Source organism: Paroedura picta, chromosome 10 (genome assembly GCF_049243985.1).
Source record: "Paroedura picta isolate Pp20150507F chromosome 10, Ppicta_v3.0, whole genome shotgun sequence".
In the NCBI taxonomy this organism is placed as follows: domain Eukaryota; kingdom Metazoa; phylum Chordata; class Lepidosauria; order Squamata; family Gekkonidae; genus Paroedura; species Paroedura picta.
Genome location: NC_135378.1, coordinates 13,549,434 through 13,570,122, shown reverse-complemented (window position 1 = coordinate 13,570,122; position 20,689 = coordinate 13,549,434). Strand labels below are relative to the sequence as shown.

Sequence of the window (20,689 nt, the reverse complement as noted above, 5' to 3'; positions counted from 1 at the left end):
AGAAAATATTTAGATAAATCAAAATAAAGAATATTTACTTCTAAAAATCTATAAGTACATAGTAAAATGCTTTTTACTGTATTAACGAGCTGAATAATAGCAGCTTTGCGTAGTGATTAAGAGCATCAGCTTCTAATATGGCAAGCCGGGTCTGATTCCCTGCTCCTCCACATGCAGCCAGCTGGGTGACCTTGGGCTCATAACAGCCCTGATAGTGCTGCTCTCACACAGCAGTAATATCAGGGCCCTTTCATCCCCATCTACCTCACAGGGTGCCTTGTTGTGAACATCAGGGCCCTTTCATCCCCATCTACCTCACAGGGTGCCTTGTTGTGGGGAGAGGAAGGGAAGGAGACTTTAAGCCACGTTGAGACTCCTTCTGGTAGAGAAAAGTGGGGTATAAAAACTAGCTCTTCTTCTATACTAATACTATTGAATACCAAGTTTTTACCTTCCTTAAAACATCAGGCAAATTTGTTGTAATTTCCAAATACGCAACAAACTTCAACGTTTAGAATCTTGACTTCAGGAGGAGTGGTGACAAATAACAACATATCCATTCATAGATGACTTGGAATACAGAATTTACATCAATGGAAAGTTAAGTGGCCCTACCTGAGGATACTTAAACCCAGAGACTGCAGCAGTAAATGGACAAAGCAGATCTTTAAACAAACCTGAATAACGTCTCAGGTTTGCAGAAAAATCTGAAATAAATGCATTGGTCAGTTAAAAAGCAACCAAATAACAACCCAAAATGATAAAAGGAGCGCCTGTAGCTTGAACAAACTGATGCCCTCAGTGGCTTTTGCTCGAAAACCAACATTCCAGGCTTGGTTCCTATCAGTAAAAGGCAGGGGGAAGGGGCAGGGCCTTGCTGAGCCAAGCCTGGCAGCAACCCACGGGTAACATGATACCACCCGAACTGCATGATTCTTCCAGGCCTGGCTGCTTGCTATTATTCAACAGCAGCCACCCCACAAACGCCAATTAAGTGTAGCAGTTAGCTTCAGATAGGGTCCCTCAAATCCCCATTCTGCTGTGGAAACTGACCGGGTGTCCTTGAGCCAATATTCTAGACATTTTCAGAGGCTAAATCTGAAACGCATCCTTACAAATTTCAAAAGCATTCTTTCTGCCATTGCAGGCTCACAATTTGATTTCACTCAAATTGTAACTTGAGAGCTAAAATATCTTTTTTATTAACACCACTCTAACAGCAAACAAGGTATGTACCTAGTACCCATAGTACAGGGAAGTTTAAATCTGGTTTCTATTGAAGCCTCTTCTCCCCTGCTCCCTGAAGATAATTTGTGCGCACTTTTTTCTTTCAGTTTTCTGGTTTAGACTAAGAGTAGAGTGGGAACAGCAATGCCATCTAGTCACTGAACCATCTCAGGTTGGTATTACTATAAGCAAGATCCTTGTATTTTCTTTTTGACATTACTGTACGTTTTGCAGTGTCACATGGGTGACAGACCTTTCTAGTGTGTACATAAGCCAGCCATGTAAAAAAGGTGGGGGGAATAAAATGACAATCATCAGAAATCAAGGAGATTTGTTAAGTTAGAGAACAACCTCTACTTTTTCTGAAAAAGGTAACTGTACCTACTACTCTGCTTTCATCATTGGAAGAAAGTGCTTTCCATTATTTGACTGCAAACCCCTCCAATTCAATCATTATCTGAGTTGGAGAAAGAGAAATAAGGGAACACAAAGTCCAAGGCTCACTTAACCGCAAGTTTACTGGTTTGCAAATAAGTCTAACACCCATCTGCCAAGGTATTCAACTGCAGGTCCTTGGGCAAACTGGAATTGTTTCTTACTCACAAATGGAGATTCTAAAGTGGGACTGCACTGTGATTTAGAATCCCTGTTTTAGAGAACTAATTCCAATTTGTCCACACACCTATATGTAGGCATCATGATTAATCTGGGCTTAAGATAATGCTTCACAAACCAGTATGCATTGAGCTATACTCTGTGCACCAGGGGGCAAGGAGAGATGAAGGGCACAAAGATGAAGACAAGTTGCATTCAGGTCAATCACAAGCAAATCTGGCCCAAGTTCAGGACTGACTCAATATATCCCATGATATACTTTTTTAGAACACGAATATAGCAAACCAGAATCAGTTTCCTACTAACATACCTTTAAGAGGATCATGCTCAGCTCTCATTATATCAATAAGGGAATTTTCCAACGAGTGCATGTTCAGACTGTCATACATTCTGTTCCGATCCTACAAGAGAACAAATCCGTAGCATTAGAGCTACAACTCAATAAAGACCAAGGAAAAACTAATATGTTTACACAAAAAGTTCTAACAGATCTGTTTAGGCATCTGGATTATCTTCTATTCTGCCATCATATACTTGCAATACATTAGAACAGTCATTTCCAACAGGGGGTCCCTGGACCCCCACAGAGTGTCTGGAAGGGGACTGTGGTGCTTCCCCTCCTGCCTTAATGGACACAGCTCTAAATGTTGTGAAGTCAGCAGGCTTAGCAGGCTTGCTGGGCTTTCAATCTCTCTCAGCTGCCTGCTTTCCTATTGGTTGGTTTGGGGCTCAAAGGCTCCTGGGATATATAGTTCCCACATTCTTCCCAATAGCAGTTTATTCTATGTAGCACTTGTAGCACGTGCTACAGACCGCATAGTACCAGGGTCCTCACATGCTGCTTCCAAAGTGAAGACCCTGAATTGGGTGACAGGCAGTCTGCCAGAGAGCACAGGAGCAGAGAGCTTGGGTATGTACTTCGGGCGCTGAAAGGACCCAGATATAACAACATGCGAGGAGGTGAATGACTACCAGAGGAGGGAAGGCGGCAGCAGATTGTGGGTCAGTCAGATGGCCAGCTCTAGGGTAGGGTGTATGTGTTTGGGGGGGGGGGGGGTCCTCAAAGCCTGAAGAATATTTCAGGAGTCTTTTACAAACATTAAAAAAAACACTGCATCAGAATATCCAGACAAGAACACTTTGTGTGTGTGTCTCACAACTGTCATTTTGGAGGACAAAACAACAACAACAGACAACCACAAGAAAAATGTTTGATTGCCTGACCAGAACCATCTAGGCAAACCTGTTCAGAGCATTTTACTACAATATTAATCCTGATCTCTACAAACTCTTCATTATCCAGTGTAAGGAGGATTGGTTATTATTTTCCAGGTCTTTCCATTAATATATTACCCCTTATTGAAATAATTCCAGACAGAATCATACACACACACACACACACATATATATATATGCACTATTTATGCCTTGTCTGATCTAAAAATGTTTGCCATTGCTACATAATAATAACAAAACATTACTTTTAGCATCACCTTGACAGGAAAAATGGATGGTTTAAACACAGAGAGACTTTAAGGCCAGGAAAAAAGGGGCCAGAAAAATTAGGTTAAACACTCTTATTTTTTTCTTGCTTGCTTTCTGTATGAGAATCCTGCCCTCCATTTTAAAAATAAACCAGACATTCTGGGAAGCGTTTGAACAAAAACCCACAAAAACATTTTCTCTTTTGGAATGGGTAAAACACTTTATGATAAATATTATATAACAATATTTGTATTATTAAATAACAGATAATTCTGGTGTATACTATAACATACAGATGTCCAAAAGATAAATGTCCCACAGAAATACAAGGAACAGTGCCTGGAGCCAGCAGCAGGTGAGAGGGCCCTGGGCAAAGGGTCATGGTGGAGGGCCTGCGGATGAGGGCCTCTTGGCCTGCTTGGCTGGGCCTGCTGACGAGGTCCTCCTGGCCTGTTGACTGCCTGCTAAGGAGCTCTGTTCCAGGCCTGCTAATGAGCTGCCCAGCCCCCGCCTGCCCCACTTGATTTGGCTGTGAGCTGCGGCCCAAAGCCTCCTTAAGCTGCCTGGCCAGGGGGCAGGGGAGGGGGCCCTTTCAAGGCCCATTCATAGGAACGGGCTTTGAAGCTAGTGTCATAAATAAATAAATAAATAAACAAACAAACAAACAAACAAACAAATAAATAAATAAATAAAGTATATCTAGAGTAGACTGCTAGCAAATTTCCACTTTCATTCTCCTCAGCTGTTGTTCAGTTCTAACTAACTACGGCTTGTAGAACTTTTAATAAGTCCTCCCCTTACCATTCAAACCGGAAATACTTGGTGGCAATAGCTGTCTATGAGCCCAGATAGGCAGCGGGACAGAAACTGGACTGCTCAAGCCACAAAGAAGATGATACCACAGCACAGCCATAGGGACCCTGGTTCCTGGCTAAGCAATGAATGCCAAACTCTGAAACTGGGAGTTCTGCTACTGGACAGAGAGAAAATTTCTGAAGAAGAAATATTGGGACCTTAACAGGCTAAGAGTATCTATCATCAGGGCAACCTGGCCAAGGCCTTCAGCCCGAGAATATGAAAATCCCCATCAAGCTGAAGGAGTCTCCAACAAGGTAAACCTAAGGGGACTTAAGAATCCCCCCTCCCCCAGGCTTCTAGGGTCAGAATGATTCTGTTCCCTGAAAGGCAAATGAAAGAGGAATCTGCACCCCTTCTTTCCAAAACTCAGAGACGTTATGCAATTTCTATCAGCTATGGATTATTGGCAAGCCCAGGTCTTTGTCAAAGAATCCTAAATATAGAAAGGCAACATGACCTGAATGGAGTTAGAAGGCATCTAACTGGTAGGATCAGCATGAATAGGGTTGTTCTAATGCCCTATCTAAAGAATTTAGAACGTTTAGACTATCTAATAGCTTCTACCCTCATAAGACATGATGCCTTACATTCTAAGACAGGTTGGAGTAGCGGTTAGGAGCGCGGTCTTCTAATCTGGCAACCCGGGTTTGATTCTGCGCTCCCCCACATGCAGCCAGCTGGGTGACCTTGGGCTCCTCACAGCACTGAGAAAGCTGTTCTGACCGAGCAGGAATATCAGGGCTCTCTCAGCCTCACCTCCCTCACAGGGTGTCTGTTGTAGGGAAGGGGAAGGGAAGGTGACTGTAAGCCGCTTTGAGACTCCTTCAGGTAGAGAAAAGCGGCATATAAGAATCAACTCTTCAGTAACATCAGGGCTCTCTCAGCCTCATCTATCTCACAGGGTGTCTGTTCTGGAGAGAGGAACAAGGAAAGGGAAGCCGCTTTGAGACTCCTTCAGGTAGACAAAAGTGGCATCTAAGAACCAACTCTTCTTCTAAGTATAGGAGGATGCCCTGGTGAGGACGCTTATGCATATGCGGAGATGGAAATCTTGAGTCTGTGGAACACGTCATTTTTTAATGTCACCAGTATAAACAAATACGTGAATCCTTCATAGATCCTATCCACCTAGAAACACTCGAGAAAGATAGAACATTTTATTTAGCTACCACGTCAGAAGATAAGAACCCAGAGACTACTTTTAAAGTGGCTAAGTTTGGTTGCCTAGCAATAAAGCTTTGGAAATAATGGCTCTACTCCCGATACCTGGGTAATATATTTTACTGATTGTTTTATTGATTTATGTAGCACTCTATGCTGTATTTTATATTCTCTATGCTATGCTTTTTTATGACTGGTCTTGGACCGCAAGAGAATAAATTCTGAATTCTGTGAGAGTCATCCCATGGATCAGAAAGCTGGAAGAGAATGGAACAAGTGATGGGTGGGTTCTCTTTAAACAAGAGCTATTTCATGCTCAAGCCATGACTATTCCAGCAAGATGGAAACATGGTGGGGATCCAAGAAGCCTATTTGGATGAACAGAGAACTTCAGGAGGAGCTAAGGAAGAACAAGGAAATGTTCAAGAAATGGAGGGAAGGACAGACCTCTAAAGAAGAGTATCTGCAGGTTGCCAGGCACTGCAGGGCAGCCATCGGAGAAACCAAAGCTAGGAGTGAGTTGAGACTGTTCAGGGAAGCCCACTATAACAAGAAAAGCTTTTTCAGATATGTGAGGAGCAAACATAAAGTAAATGCAGCAATACACCTGCTGTTGGGTGAAGATGGAGAAACTCTGACGGGACAGAGAAAAAGCAGAAAGGCTCAGTACTTATTTTGTCTCTGTGATCTTCCACACGAATATAGACACATCTAGGGATGGTAGTAGGCAAGGCATGAGTGGCAGGTTGACCTGGACAGAGAAGTTGTTGTGAGGCACCTCACTGAGTTCAAATCCCCTGGGCTGTATTGTGTGCACCCAAGAGGCTCAAAGAATTTTCTGGAGAGCTTGCAGAGCCCTTGTCCATCATCTTTAGGACCTCTTGGAGGACTGGAGAGGTGCCAGAAGACAGGAGGAGAGCGAATGTTATCCCAACGTTCAAAGAAGGAGGAGAGATGGCCTGGAAAACTACAGACCTGTGAGTCTGACCTCAATTCCAGGGAAGATAATGAAGCAGATTTTAAAGTGGGTAATCTGCAATCATCTGGAGAATAATTTGTTGATCCGGGCAAGTCAGCACAGATTTGTCTCCAACAAGTTCTGCCAGATGAACCTGGTCTCCTCCTTTGACTGCGTGACGGGCTTATTAGATCATGGAAACACAGTGGATGTTGTTTACCTAGATTTCAGTAAGGCTTTTGACAAGGCTCCCCATGATGCTCTGATGGGTTAACTGGAGGACTAAAGACTGGATTTTCGGATGGTTAGGTGGAAAGAACTGGCTAGAAAACCACACCCAAAGAGTGGTTGTCAATGGTATTTTATGAGAGTGGAGAGAGGTGGAGCGCCACATGGCTCGATACTGGATCCGATACTTTTTCAACATTTTTAGCTAGACAAGGGGGTTGGAGGAGTTCTCATTAAATTTGCAGATGACACAAAATTGGGAGGAGTAGCGAACAATCCAGAAGACAAAGATGGAGTTCAACAAGATCTAAATATGCTGGAAAAGTGGGCAAATAACAAGATATAATTCCATAAGGAGAAGTGCAGAGTTCTACATCTGTGTCATAAAAATGACAAGCATTCATACTAGATGGGAGATGCACTTCTAGGGAGCAGTGTGTGAATGCGATCTTGGGGTACTTGTGGACTATAAGCTAAATCTGAGCAGACAGTGTGATGTGGCAGTAAAGAAGGCAAATGCAGTACTGGGCTGTATGAACAGAGACATCACAACAGATTCACAGGATGTCATAGTCCCACTGTATACCACATTGGTCAAACCCCAACTGCAGTCCACGATTCTATTATTTTGATTCTAAACTATGGTCTATACAAAACAATTATACATTGCTTAACAATGCTATGGATTTATTACAGTTTCATCTGGTGTATGAACCCATCAAGGCTCTCATCGTAGGTACATTCAAGGACGGAGAAGAGTCCTCCACAGACCAATCTTGAACTTCCCTTCCCCACCACTCATGATCAAGGCCTCTCCTACCACATCCCTTTTTGCCAGGGCCTTCAACATTTTCGTATGCAATCTGCTTCAATTGATATTGGATAAGAGCAAGAGGGAAGGTGAATTCAGACTCCTAAAGGCTCCTAAATCATGGCAGATATGAGCTTAGTTGCTCTGAGTTTCTCATCAAGAATCATTCAGATGTGACAGCCAGAAACCTGTAGTTGAATCTGAGGATGCAGATTGGCAATCCAAGCTCATCTTAGTGTCCTTCTCCGTGGGGATGGGGTATGCGTAATTCCACCACAATATCTATGACATTTTAAAGAAAAAAAATCTACCGACAAGAATTTTCACGCCTTATGCAGAACACATTCCACGTAAGGAGTAGGCGGGGCGGCTGGTGCAGCCCAATGCTGAGCATCGCTCACCGCGGCAGCGCCCGTCTTGCGAGGTCATCCCCGTTCTCCTGAGGGTGGGAGATGGGCAGCGTCGGTGGTGCAATGGGGCTCAGTGGTGAGCCTTGGCCGCCACTCATCTAGTGAGGCCCTCCCCCCTCTCCTGAGGGCAGAGTTCCTGTGAGAGAGAAGTGATGTCGGCAGCACACCAGGGCTCAGCGTGGAGCCTTGTTGCTTGTCTTGCGAGGCCATCTTTACTCTCCTGAGGGCAGGAATCGCCATGGGAGACAGCCAGCGTCAGTGATGCAGCAGGGCTCAGTGGAGAGCCTCAGCTGCCGCTACTCGACTTACGAGGCATTCCCCACTCTCCTGAGGGTGAGAGTGGCCATGAGAGACAGGCGGCAGTGGTGCAGCGGGCCTCAGCGCAGAGCCTCAGCAGCTACCACCTGTCTTGTGAGGCCGTACTGTTCACCTGACCGAGACAAGCAGCAGAGGAGGCGGTGCATCTACTGATGCACTCCATGAGGGGAGACAACAGCCATCCCATCCACTATCATTTATGTTACAGGGAGCCCAGCAGTAGATATGTTGCACATCAAAAAGGTAAAGATATGCATTTGGTCACAGTGATCCATGCAAGAGTCACTTCTAGGACTAGACTTCTGTAACTCGCTCTATGCAGACCTTCCCTTGTCCTTGACCCAAAAATTACACTTGGTACAAAATGCTAAGGTCCTCAGTAGGTCACCTTGGACGGTGCTGAGGGAGCTGCAAAGGTTGCCAATTGAGTATCGGATCAGGTTCAAGCTCTTAGTACTTACCTTTAAGGCCATCCATGGACTGGGCCCTGCATATCTAAGGGACTGCCTGTCTGGATATGGCCCCTGCAGGGCCCTCCACTCTGCAGGTGTGAATCTGGTGGTTGTTTCTGGCCCACAAGGTGTGTGCCTGGCCTTGACAAGGGCCAGGCCTTTTCAGCCCTGGCAGAATGAGCTCCTGGAAGAGCTGAGGGCCCTGATGGAGCTAACCCTAAAGGAAGATCAGGGTCCCTCCCTCAGATGCCCTCGAGATGCCTGACCATCTGGGGAAGGAGATGTCCTCCCAAAGGTTGGCATGTATCGTGTAACTGGTGTGGCTAGCCTAATGGGTGGACCCAGCAACAAATTGTAAGAGCCTCAGAATCGCCATGGATGATACCAAGTCTCAGCCACGTCCTGGGGACGGTGCATCCACATGGACATTGAAGTTCCCAGGAATATGAGCCCGGGGTACTTCAATGATGGGACGAAGGTCAGAAGAGGAGTGAGCATGCCCAGGGCCACGGCCAGATCCTGATAAGGAAAATTTCCTTGATAAGGAAAAATGGGAGGTGCCTAAAGAAGTCAGGGTGGCTCCATAGTTTTCAAGATTTAGGTAATAAAAAAAGAAGAAATGGAAGGAAGGCCTTATATCCAAGGATGAATATAAACAGATAACCAAAGCTTGTAGGAAGATTTAGAAAAGCTAAAGCTCAGTTTGAAGAAAAAGGAGAATAAGAGTTGGTTCTTATATGCTGCTTTTCTCTACCCAAAGGAGTCTCAAAGCGGCTTACAGTCACCTTCCCTTTCCTCTCCCCACAACAGGAGGGGAGGATGCTGTTTCTGTTGGCTGCAGAGGAGAGGACACACAGTAATGGGTTTAAACTTCAAGTACAACGATATAGGCTAGATATCAGGAAAAATGTTTTCACAGTCAGAGTAGTTCAGCAGTGGAATAAGCTGCCTAAGGAGGTGGTGAGCTCCCCCTCACTGGCAGTCTTCAAGCAAAGGTTGGATACACACTTTTCTTGGATGCTTTAGGATGCTTAGGGCTAATCCTACGTTGAGCAGGGGGTTGGACTAGATGGCCTGTATGGCCCCTTCCAACTCTATGATTCTATGATTCTAACAGACACCCTGTAAGGTGAGTGAGACTGAGAGAGCCCTGATATCACTGCTCGGTCAGAACAGCTTTATCAGTGCCGTGGTAAGCCCAAGGTCACCCAGCTGGATGCATGTGGGGGAGTGCAGAATCAAACCTGGCTCACTAGATTAGAACGCACTCCTAACCACTACACCAAACTGGCTCTCCTAAGTATGAGTTTAGGCTAACGAGAAATGCTAAACACAATAAAAAAAGGTTCTCAGAATAATCTTGTGACAGACTTCAATCTCATTTACCACTAAGCCATGGGTCATTCCCCACATGACAGCAAGTTCCCAAGGCAAGGATAGCAAGCGTTATTCTCTTTCCTTTGTAAAGGAAGGAAATTGGGCTGAATGGCATGCAGGAAGGGCTGGGTCTCCAGGGGTGCTCTGGGCAGCATGGAGCAGAAATCTTAGCCTACCCTATCTGTCTGTGAGCCCCACCAGTCACGAGCAAGGAAAGAAACACCAAGGGCAGCCCAGCCCATAGGTGGAAAATATTTGCAAGCTGCCTGCCAGTCTCCCAGGACTGTGCTGAGGAGGGCTAGGTAAGCAGCAGGCTGGCATCCCCAATTACAGTACCAGAGAGTTCATCCTTCAAAACATCCATTTTCTCTAGGGAAACTGATCTCTTTAGTCCGGAGCTATAATTCTAGGGGTTCCCCAGGTACCACCTGGAGACCGGCATCCCCAATTACAGTACCAGAGAGTTCATCCTTCGAAACATCCATTTTGGCATGTGCTGGTGGCCTTCATGTCAGGCAGGTGTGAGGGACAATCTAGCACCCGGTGTGCCCCAGGGGGAAGATAGAAGTTGGGGGGCAGGCACTCCCCCTCAGAGAAGACACGGTTGGCTTCCCTAAACTCTGTAGGCAGGAGCCATTGCCTCAGGAGGGCAACGCCGAAGAGCCCCCAGGCACCCCTGGCAGCTCACTCACCTCTGGAGAGGTGTCTGAGGGGCCAGAGACTGTGAAGAAGCATCAAAAGACAATTAGGGGCAGGAGTTCTAATCTAATTGGACAGCCAGTGGGTGGACATCCAATCAAAGGCATACAGGCACCAATGACGGACTGGACCATAAACCTTAGCACCAACTCCTCCCAATACCCCTTATCCTGTTTATTTAGACGTTCATAGTTACAGATTACAGAGTTGGAAGAGATCTCCAGGGTCATCTAATCCAATCCCCTGCAGAATACAGGAAACTCACAACTACCTGCCCACCCACAGTAACTCTAATTCCATGCACCCAGATGTTGCCCCCCCTGGAAAGAAACAGAGCATATTCTACTGAGGAACTGCTCTGTCGGTAACTTCCTCAAGATGTTTAGCAGACTAAAAAAAAATTAATTATAATCATTGGTTCTGGTCAAACCCTCTGAAGCAACAGATATTACAGTGGGAGGAGATCGGAGAATAGAAGGACTGAAAGATGCAAGGGCCCTGTCGTTCTCAGGCCACAATGCTCATGCAGTGGGGAGCCGCATGGGTACACTTGTAGCTCTTCTAGTCTCCAGCACATCTCTAGAAATGTAAGGGTGATTAGGGTGACTCAGAGACTGATACTGTGCAACACCAGGTTGATTAAGAACAATTTCTCAACCCTGCAGGACTACTTCGCAGGACATAAGGTGGACCTAGCATGCGTGACTAAGACCTGGGTGCAAGAGGGCAAAACAATCGCATTCCACTTGCCCCCGGATCCCTGCTTGGCTTGGCTGCTTCAGACAGGCAACCAATGGATATGAAGTCCCCTCAGGGACATTATAAACCTCTCCTTGACATCTAGAAAGTTCCCCAGTGATAAAAAGGTTTGGGACCACTGGCGTAGTGGTTAGAGTGTCAGACTAGGAACTGAGAGATCCAGGCTCGAATCCCCACTCTGTAAAGGAGATTGATAGGGGACCTTGGGTCAGTCACATACTCTCAGACTAACTCAGGGTTATTGTGAAGATAAAATGGAGAAGAGAACAATGTAGGTCAATTTGGATCCACATTGGAAAGAAAAGCAGCGTATAAATGAATAAATAAATGTGTTACATCTGTAGCCTGCATACAGAACTCAATACAGTTTCCACAGGATTCACAGGAAGTTACTGTGACCAAGACTGCTTACTCTCAGGAATGACACCTCATCTTGTGCCCTCCAAGGATACCCTTAGACTACCAAAATAGAAGTTTTCAACTAAAGAATTCTATCTCCATTTTCTAAACATCCCCATCACTAAATGTAAGCACTAAAAGGATTTTAAAGCCAAATACAATAAGATACAGTTTTAGTAAATTAACTAGAACACACTTTTTACATTTTATCAATTACAAATATTGATAACTTTTTATCATTATCATTATATTATGTCAGCTATAAATGTTCAAGTTAAGCAAGATTCAGAAGGTTGTAGTTATACACCATTCTTACCTGTAAGGGTAATAGTGTGTTACTGTTGCTGTCTGTTCGGAAAACATTGTCTTCAATCCATGATTTCGGTGTCAACGATGGAGTAGAACGTGTAAATTTAGGTGGAGCTATGACGTTTCCAGAAAACGGCTTCTTCAAGGGAGAGATCTGGTTCATAGTCCCTGGAATTCCTGTGTTTCCAGTTCTACGGTGGTCTCTACCATGAATACTTCCCCAAGACATGTTTCCTGTGCTCCAACCACTGTTCTGATGGTTACTCCAAGGTGATGGCTTCAAAAGAGGCTGGAAAGAGGAGGATACCAAGTTATTTTAAAAACAGTTGATGAATTTGGTATTATTCACTTAAAATATTTGTCCCAACTCTTATCCTAAATATTCCCAAGGAAGCTTACAATATCTTAAATTAAAACAATTAAAAAAACAAGTCACCTATAAAATGTATAATATGGTACATGGATCCAATGAGTTATAGTAAGGAGGGTGAAGGGAGGACCACATAGCTCAAAGAAAAAAATGTTTTCACCCAATGCCATAGCTGTGCACAAGGCATTCTTCAATCAAGGTGTCACTTCAGAGAAGATCCTGTCTTGAATGCTAACTCATTCAGAAGGTGAAGGTCCAGAATACCACCTCCAAAGTTGCTAGGCAAGTTCATATGGATGCGAGTAGACTTTTAAGTACCATGACCAGTTGTAGCTTTATAAGAAATAATAACTAGTACTTTGATGTGAAGCTATTAAGTATCCCTCCAAGTTAGTTAGGCACTGTCCCTACAGTTAGTGCCTATTTGCTATCTTGCCATTGCATTCTATCTCACTGAAGTTTCTGGAGAGCCTTTCTAGGCAATTCCACGAAGAACACACTGCAGAAGTCCAATGTGCAAATGATCAGACCACGAGTAACCACATTCTGATTTTGCTTAGCCAGGAAACACTGGTCCCAGCACACCAATCAGCATTGGGGAAAGGTGTTAAATGCAACAGAAGCCCACTATGTTATGCATTTAGAGATGACTTCAAAGAAATTCAGTATAAAAAGTAACACATTCAATGTAAATACACAAGAGTTAGCATTCCACTTGTCTATAGTATTTCTGCATAATAACTTATGTCAGACATGTAGTGTGAAAAGACAAAACACGCTACTGCTGGTGGCCAGATGAACTGAAAGAAGCAAATTCTTTTAATTACTCTCAGGTTCCACAGTTGAGAATGCATCTGTCCATTAATCTCTAATCTGAACATTTTTTTAAGTTTTAAGTTTTTCCCTTCAGAGTTGAAGCCAAATGAATGATGACCTGATAAACTTACCTTATTATTTTTGTAAGGTTCTTATATCTAGTATAAACATCTTCATTATGCTGTGTACTAATCCATGACCTACTCTCTACTTATATATGTGGTCTCAGAACTCCCATTTCATTGTCTTGACGAAGTATGTTGTGCACATGGGAGCTTACACCTTATCCTAGATGCTTTAGAGGTAGTCAAACTGCAGCCTTCCAGATGTCCATGGACTACAATTCCCATTTGCCCCTGCCAGCAAATGCTCATGGGAATTGTAGTCCATGGACATCTGGAGGGCCGCAGTTTGACTATCCCTGCTTTAGACTGATCCTGCATTGATGAGGGGGTTGGACTAAATGGCCTATAGTAGTGGTCTCCAACCTTTTTCAGGCTGGGGACCGGCGTCAGAATGGAGGGCAATTGCCGGGCTGCGCGTGCGCGTTGCGCGTGTGCGGCCCTGCTTTCCTCTCCCCCCCTCCCACAGTAAGAAGCTTGCCGGGCCGCAAACTTGCGTCCTGGTAAGTTTCTTACTGCAGGGGGGGCGGGGAGAGGAAGCCGCGGCCCGACACCGGGCAGAGCCTGGTGGTTGGGGACCGCCGGCCTATAGGACCCCTTCCAACTCCAGGAATTTATGACCCTGAATAAAGTGCCATTGGACTCAAACTTTGTTCTGCTACATCAGACCAACATGGCTACCCCGCTTGAATCTATGGATAACAAAGGCACTCAACTGTGGCAGCAAGAAAGATGGGGAGCAGGGTAGGCCCAAGGCCCATCTTTGACTCCACAGATGAGCAGAATAAAGATCTAACACATTTTTAGCTCTTGATGTGTTTTATGTAAAAAAATATAGTTAAGAAGCTCTGTAATAGTAGTAAGGTGGGGACAGGACAACTATAGTAGTGCAATGTTGGCCTGAAAAATAAAAGTGAACTACGTACTGAGTTTCCTTCTATTTAAAAAAATATCATACACATGTTAAAACAGAATTCCTGCATTTTATAAAAATCAAACAGTTCACAAGAACAGGAAATAGCTGTTTTTAAAATGTACAGATTATTTAGCTTATAGAGTTTAAATTAAAACATGCTATGCAGTTACTTCAACTCAGAATATTTCATAAAGCAAAAATGTAATGCATCACAGTGAATCTGATAACACAAAAGAATCTGCATTTAAATTTCAAAGCCATTTTAGTATGATAATCATGCAGACACAGCACAGTTCTATACAACTATAAATATTTATATGGTAAATTTGGGGTTTTCTGTTGGGATGTTTTAACACCTGAAAATTAAGCAGTGAAAGAAACTGATGAGAAATTTCTGTTTTATAATATCTCTAATCAGATGAGATTTTCTTCATCTTATTAAATGCTGGGGAACTGTGAGTACTTCACTATTTATTCCAAATTAGAACTATGAGTAACAAGAAAAATTTCATCTCCCCCCTTAGCTGCCCTTTTAAATTCAAATGAGCTCAATGCCTGAGCCTTTGATTTAATTATTGATTTTTTAATATAAGCCATCTTGAGAATGCTCCTGTGTCAAAAGCTGGGTTAGAAATCAAAATTATTGACAATCATTGCCATAATCTACAGAAATACTGGTGCTTTCTCAGAATTATAGACCATCGGATAAAGTGAAAAACATCAGACCTGGATCTTGGTGTAATGAAAAATCCAATAAATTCTTGACTTATTTATCTTGCTGACAAGTTCATTTCCCAAAAAGTGGAAGGGGCAACCAGGGAGAGTCCGCTATTTTATACTTGATTCTTATCAATAGATTGATTTTAATACAAGATCAATCTAAATTAGATAAGGTTGACAACAGATTTAGTCCAACCCCTTCATCGATGCAGGATCAATCTAAAGCAGATAAGGTCGACAAGAGAAAAATTGTTGGTGTGCTTGGTAGTAGTGACCATGTGATTTTGGATTTTATGATCTTGGGGAAGAGAAAAGCTGTACACACGCATAGGCTGGACTTCAGAACAGCAAATTTTAACAAATTTAAAAGCTATGCCGGATCAGAAAAACTTTGGAAATCCAAGAAGGTTGGCAGTTTGTCAAAAGTAAAATACTGAAGGCACAATCACAGACAATTCCCTTGAGAAGGAAAACTAGGAGGAACCTAAAGAAAACAGGGTGGCTCCAGAGCCCTCTGAAACTCAACCCCTCCAAGACGGAGGTCCTGTGGCTAGGTAGAAAGGGGTGGGATCAGGAAGTGCATCTCCCATGCCTGGATGGGGTGCAATTGACAGCTGCACCAGTCACCAGTAACTTGGGAGTGATCTTTGATGCCTCCCTTTCAAGGGAGGCGCCCTACCTGCCTCCAGAACACTTGGCCATTGTGATCCATGCAATGGTCACTTCCAGATTAGACTTTTGTAACTCGCTCTATGCGGGCCCACCCTGTCTTTGACCCGGAAATTGCAGCTGTTGCAGAATACAGCTGTGAGGGTGCTCACTAAGAAACCAGCATGCTTCCAGATCAAGTTCAAGGTTTTGGTTTAGACCTTTAAGGCTATACACAGCTAGGGTCCCACTTATCTGAGGGACCGCTTATCTGCTTATGCCCCCTGCAGAGCCCTTTGCTCTGCGGGTATGAATCTGCTGGTAGTCCAGGGCCCCAGGGCCTCAATCAGGGCCAGGGCCTTTTCAGCCTGGTGGAATGAGCTCCTGGAAGAGCTAAAGGTCCTGACAGAGCTTGCTGGGTTCTGCAGGGCCTGCAAGATGGAGCTCTTCTGCCAGATGTTTGGTTGAGGCCACGGCGGTGACCGGAAATGACATCTGTAGCTCTTTCCTCATATGTGTGACCCTCCCCAGATGGACAGGATTATAGGAACATCTGGCTGGAACAGTTACTGTGTTAAATAATAAGAATAATAAGAACTGGTTGACAGATCACATCCACAGGGTGCTTGTAAATGGTTGATAATCTTCTTAGAGAAGAGTGGACTGCTTGTTTTGTTCAATTGTATTTATAAATGTTTTGGATGGATGACAGAATTGAGGGGGTACTTATTAAATTTGCAGATGACACTAGAAGGGGTAGTAAAAACACTAGAAAGAATCAGAATACAGGATGGTCTTGACAGGCTAGAAAACTGGGCTAAAATTAATAAAATGAATTTCAATGGTGATAAATGTAAAGTTCTTCATTTAGGTAGGACAAATCACTACAGGATGGTCGAGACTTGCCTTGGCAGTTCTACATGTGAAAAGGATCCGGGGGCATTTAGTGGACCATACACTGAAGGTGAGTTAGCAGTGTGACTTGGTGGCTAAAAAGGCAAATGGGATTTTGGGCTGTATTAAAAGTAGTCACTGAAGCAGTCGGTGCAAACTTAAATGGACTCCGGGGAATGGTAGAGGACAGGAAGGCCTGGAGGATCAGTGTCCATGGGGTCGCGATGGGTTGGACACGACGTCACACCTAGCAACAACAAAAAGTATAATGTCCAGATCATGCAAGGTGATGTTACTGCTTTACTCCGCACTGGTATGACCTCACTTGAGAGTACTGTGTTCAATTTTGGGCACCACAACTGAAGATGTAGACAAACTAGAGCATGTCCAGATGATGCATCCAACATTAAGAGTTCAGGTTTGTTTTATTTATTGTGGGGAGAGATTCAAATTACCCAGAGATCTTTCAAAACAACATTTAAATAGCTGCAGCATTAAAAAGCGGTGGTACTGTTTCATGTCTAAAATCCACACAGAAACAAACTGGGTACAGATTTTTATACAGTCTGAATAACATATCCAAATGAGGTTATTATCTAATTAAACACTCTATACAAAGTTGCATATTTATCCAATCAACTCAAGGCCTGCTTTAGTCTTGTATCATCTTCAAGCACCTGGACGGGGGGTTTCTTCCCTGTCCGGGCCAGCTACTGGGGTCTTTCCCACGAACCTCAGGCAAGCTGCCCAAGCACCTGGTAGATATCTTTGTCTGTACAAAGTTCACGCTCTATTTCTAATGGCAAGAGGGAAAACCCCGGTGGTCACTCCATCACAGAGGAAGGCTATGAAGATGGTGAGGAGACCAAATCATATGAAGAAAGGTTGAGGGATCTGGGTCTGTTTAGCTTGGAGAGAAGATGACTAAAAGGTGATATGATAACCATATTCAAATACTTAAGGGGCTGTCATATAGAAGATGGATCAGAGTTGTTTTCTGTTGTCCCTGAGCTTTGGACCAGAACGAATGGGTTCAAATTAATTCAAAAGAATTTTCAGCCAAACATCCAGAAGAAGTTCCTAACACAACAGATCCTCATTGAAACAGATATCCTTGGGAGGTGGTGGGTTTTCCTTCTTGGAAGTTTTTAAACACATGCTAGATAGCCATCTGACAGAACTGCTGATTTTATTAACATACCTAGATTGCAAGTGGGTGAAGGAAGGGATGTGTCAATGTTTGTCTCTTGTAGCCCTTCCTTGCATATCTAAGGAATTGCTGATCGCCACTGTGTGATGGTAAGTGAATTTCCTGAAGGCAGGCTGGATTCTGGAGATTTTTAGTGGGAGGATCACTTGGGCATGAAATTGGAGTCATTATAGGTGGGCAGGTAGTGGTGAGTTCCTGCATTGTGCAGGGGCTGGTCTAGATGACCCTGGAAGTCCCTTCCAACTCTATGATTCTGTGATTCAGTAAGTGAAATATTAAGACTGGAGGGAAAATGTTTAATACAAGAGCATAAGCATATGGACAATGTGTAAATTGAGAATGAGATTAATAAGTAAAACAATGGGCAAGGTTGAGATTAAAACTAATTCATTGCTAAAAAATAGACATGAAACAGTATGTTCATCTTACTGTCAGTATGTATCAAAACAAAATTCTTAAAAGAACTCCATAAGGAGAGCAACCTCCCAGCCAATATGAGAAGAGAATCTATTAAAGCAGTATTAAGTGCTGCATGCAGAAAGACTGGGACAACCTGAAATTCCACACGTAAACTTTTCTTGGCATAGCTTGCAGCTTATACAGGTTGCTTTGTACAGAGCACAGGTTGCAAAACAAAGGAGGATAAAATGAAATTAGTTTACAGTCCCATCCACAAGCTGAATAAGCTAAAGTGCTTGGACTGGTGCATTTTTAATCCAATTTACTGCATAGGGGAATGGACTATAACACGGTCTACTGCTTGCTCATTCAAAACCTTTTTTGGCCTCTATTATAAAAAGCAACAACCCCAGGGTCAAACTAAACCAGTCTAAAATGCCTGTATGAAGCAAATGTCTCATGCAAAACATAAACCAGCCTTGCTCAATTTGTTTTTACCACTGGGAAATCCCTGAAATGTTCTTTAGGTTTCAAGAAACCCCAGAAGTAGCACAATCATGCAGAATATTGTTGGGAAGCAGAGCTGTATACACACCCACCTGGGGCCTCTCCCCTTCCCACCCCCTCCAGGCCCATAATTGGCCATTGGGGGGGTGGAGGTCCATATGTGGGCATATTGCCCAATAAATGTTTAACAAAAATTAAAAATGGATTAAAAATTAACTCTCATCCCTTCAAGAAACTCTTTCAGGGCTGTCAAGAAAACCCCGAGTTTCACGAAACCCTGTCTGAGGAAGCCTGGACTGTTCTCTTGCTTTCTTTGCCATTATGGTATCTGCAGTGCTGCCATCCTAGTAAAATGAAACTGCTTGAAGGAAAGTAAAAGAAACCTAAAGGCAGCCAACAGAACCACCCAGAGAATATTATACAGAATCTCTAGTAGAAGTTGTATAAGCTGAATTACTGATTTTAACACATTACCATTCTCCATTAGCTCTAGGCAATGTATACATGTACAGCACATGAGCCACAAAGGGTGAAATTACAGCAAACAGAAGGCTAATAGCAGAAACGAGCAAGAGACCAGTAGCACCTGAAGGTGAGGATGAGCTTTCCCGAGTCACTGTTCACTTCCTCAGATCTATCCATAGAATGTTAATAAATCACTTTGTAACCCCAGAGAGTAATAAGCAGAGAGGTTAAAAATCTTGTCTTCCTAGGACTTTTTAACACATTGCCAAATTCCAACAGAGAAGGCATTTCTCAAACTACCACAGAGCCCCAGACATAATACCACATACACTATAAAGCACTGATATGCAGGGGCAGCGAGCAAAGCTACACACAGGTTTTAAACCATTTTAAATGCAAATGTGTTTGGAACATTAGCACAACTGTAGGGTCCACAGCAAGGCAGTTTCCATGTTCTGAGGCATAAGGGTTTATTTTCTCCTTAGAGAAAGCTTGATGAGCAAAAATCTGAGCTACCCGAAGAAGAAAGCTGCAGGAGCCCCACCCTGCTTTCATAAACCAGGCGGGCACACTATCACTGATTTAAAATTTCAGCTCAGGTGTGTACATAGATCTCTAAGGGTGAGCTGGAACATACACTTTTGAAGCCTGTCTCTGGTTGTTTCCCATTTTAAAATCCCCCCCCAAAACTGGGTTTATGATCCTGTCAATTTGGGGTCTCCTTGAATGCCAGCCCCAAGTCCACACAGAGAGAAGTGGTATAAACCTCCTGCCCCAGGACGAGCAGCACCTCTACTCAAAACCGGACAGCGCTATGGGGGCTGGGGTAAAAGGCAGAGAAATACATTTTTCTTCAACCTCCACATCTCTGTGCTGGTCAAACCTCCACTGTGTCTGTTCTGATATACAGCCCTTCTGCAATATTGGGGGGGGGGGGGTGAATGAAGAAAATGAGTTTTATTTATACAGAAGACGACCCACACAGGTGGCTAAAAAGGGCTAAAAGACGGGGAAAGAACATGTCTTCTATATACACACATAATATTTATATGATCCAGAGGTGTGACATTCAGTCACAGGTAGGTTTAAAAAGTGAGCGCATGTAATCTTCTATATAATTCCTGTGTATATTTTGAGAATATGGTCAATATCAGGGGTAGTCAAACTGCGGCCCTCCAGATGTCCATGGACTACAATTCCCACGAGCCCCTGCCAGCATTCGCTGGCAGGGGCTCGTGGGAATTGTAGTCCATGGACATCTGGAGGGCCGCAGTTTGACTACCCCTGGTCAATATACACACATATGCGCCTGTCTGTGTGTCTGGCAGCGGTGGGCAAACGATGGCCCTCCAGAGGCCCATGGACTACAGTTCCCATGAGCCCCTTGCCAGCGAATGCCGGCGAACTGCTGGCAGGGGCTCATGGGAATCGTAGTCCAGGGGCCTCTGGAGGGCCACAGTCCTCCCACGGCCGGTGTCTGGCATAGCCCCTCACCCCAGTCCTTCCGCCAACCCGCCCTCCTCCTCGGGGCCCCGCGGCTGGGCCTGGGGCCCCGA

General features: G+C 44.1%; 1 protein-coding gene across 6 annotated transcripts in view; it reads right to left on the bottom strand.

Annotated features, from left to right (window-relative positions):
• CPEB2 (cytoplasmic polyadenylation element binding protein 2) overlaps positions 1 to 20,689 on the bottom strand; it is a 62,965-nt gene that overhangs the window by 40,864 nt on the left and 1,412 nt on the right. For 5 of the 6 annotated variants that reach the window (XM_077300839.1, XM_077300840.1, XM_077300841.1 and 2 more), the window contains 2 exons: positions 12,074 to 12,355; positions 2,153 to 2,243 (listed from right to left, as the gene is read on the bottom strand). In XM_077300839.1, coding sequence (XP_077156954.1) covers positions 2,153 to 2,243; positions 12,074 to 12,355 — 373 coding nt within the window. Of the gene's footprint in view, positions 1 to 2,152; positions 2,244 to 12,073; positions 12,356 to 16,564; positions 16,981 to 20,689 lie in introns of those variants that run through there. The other variant, XM_077300842.1, reaches the window with a different exon arrangement.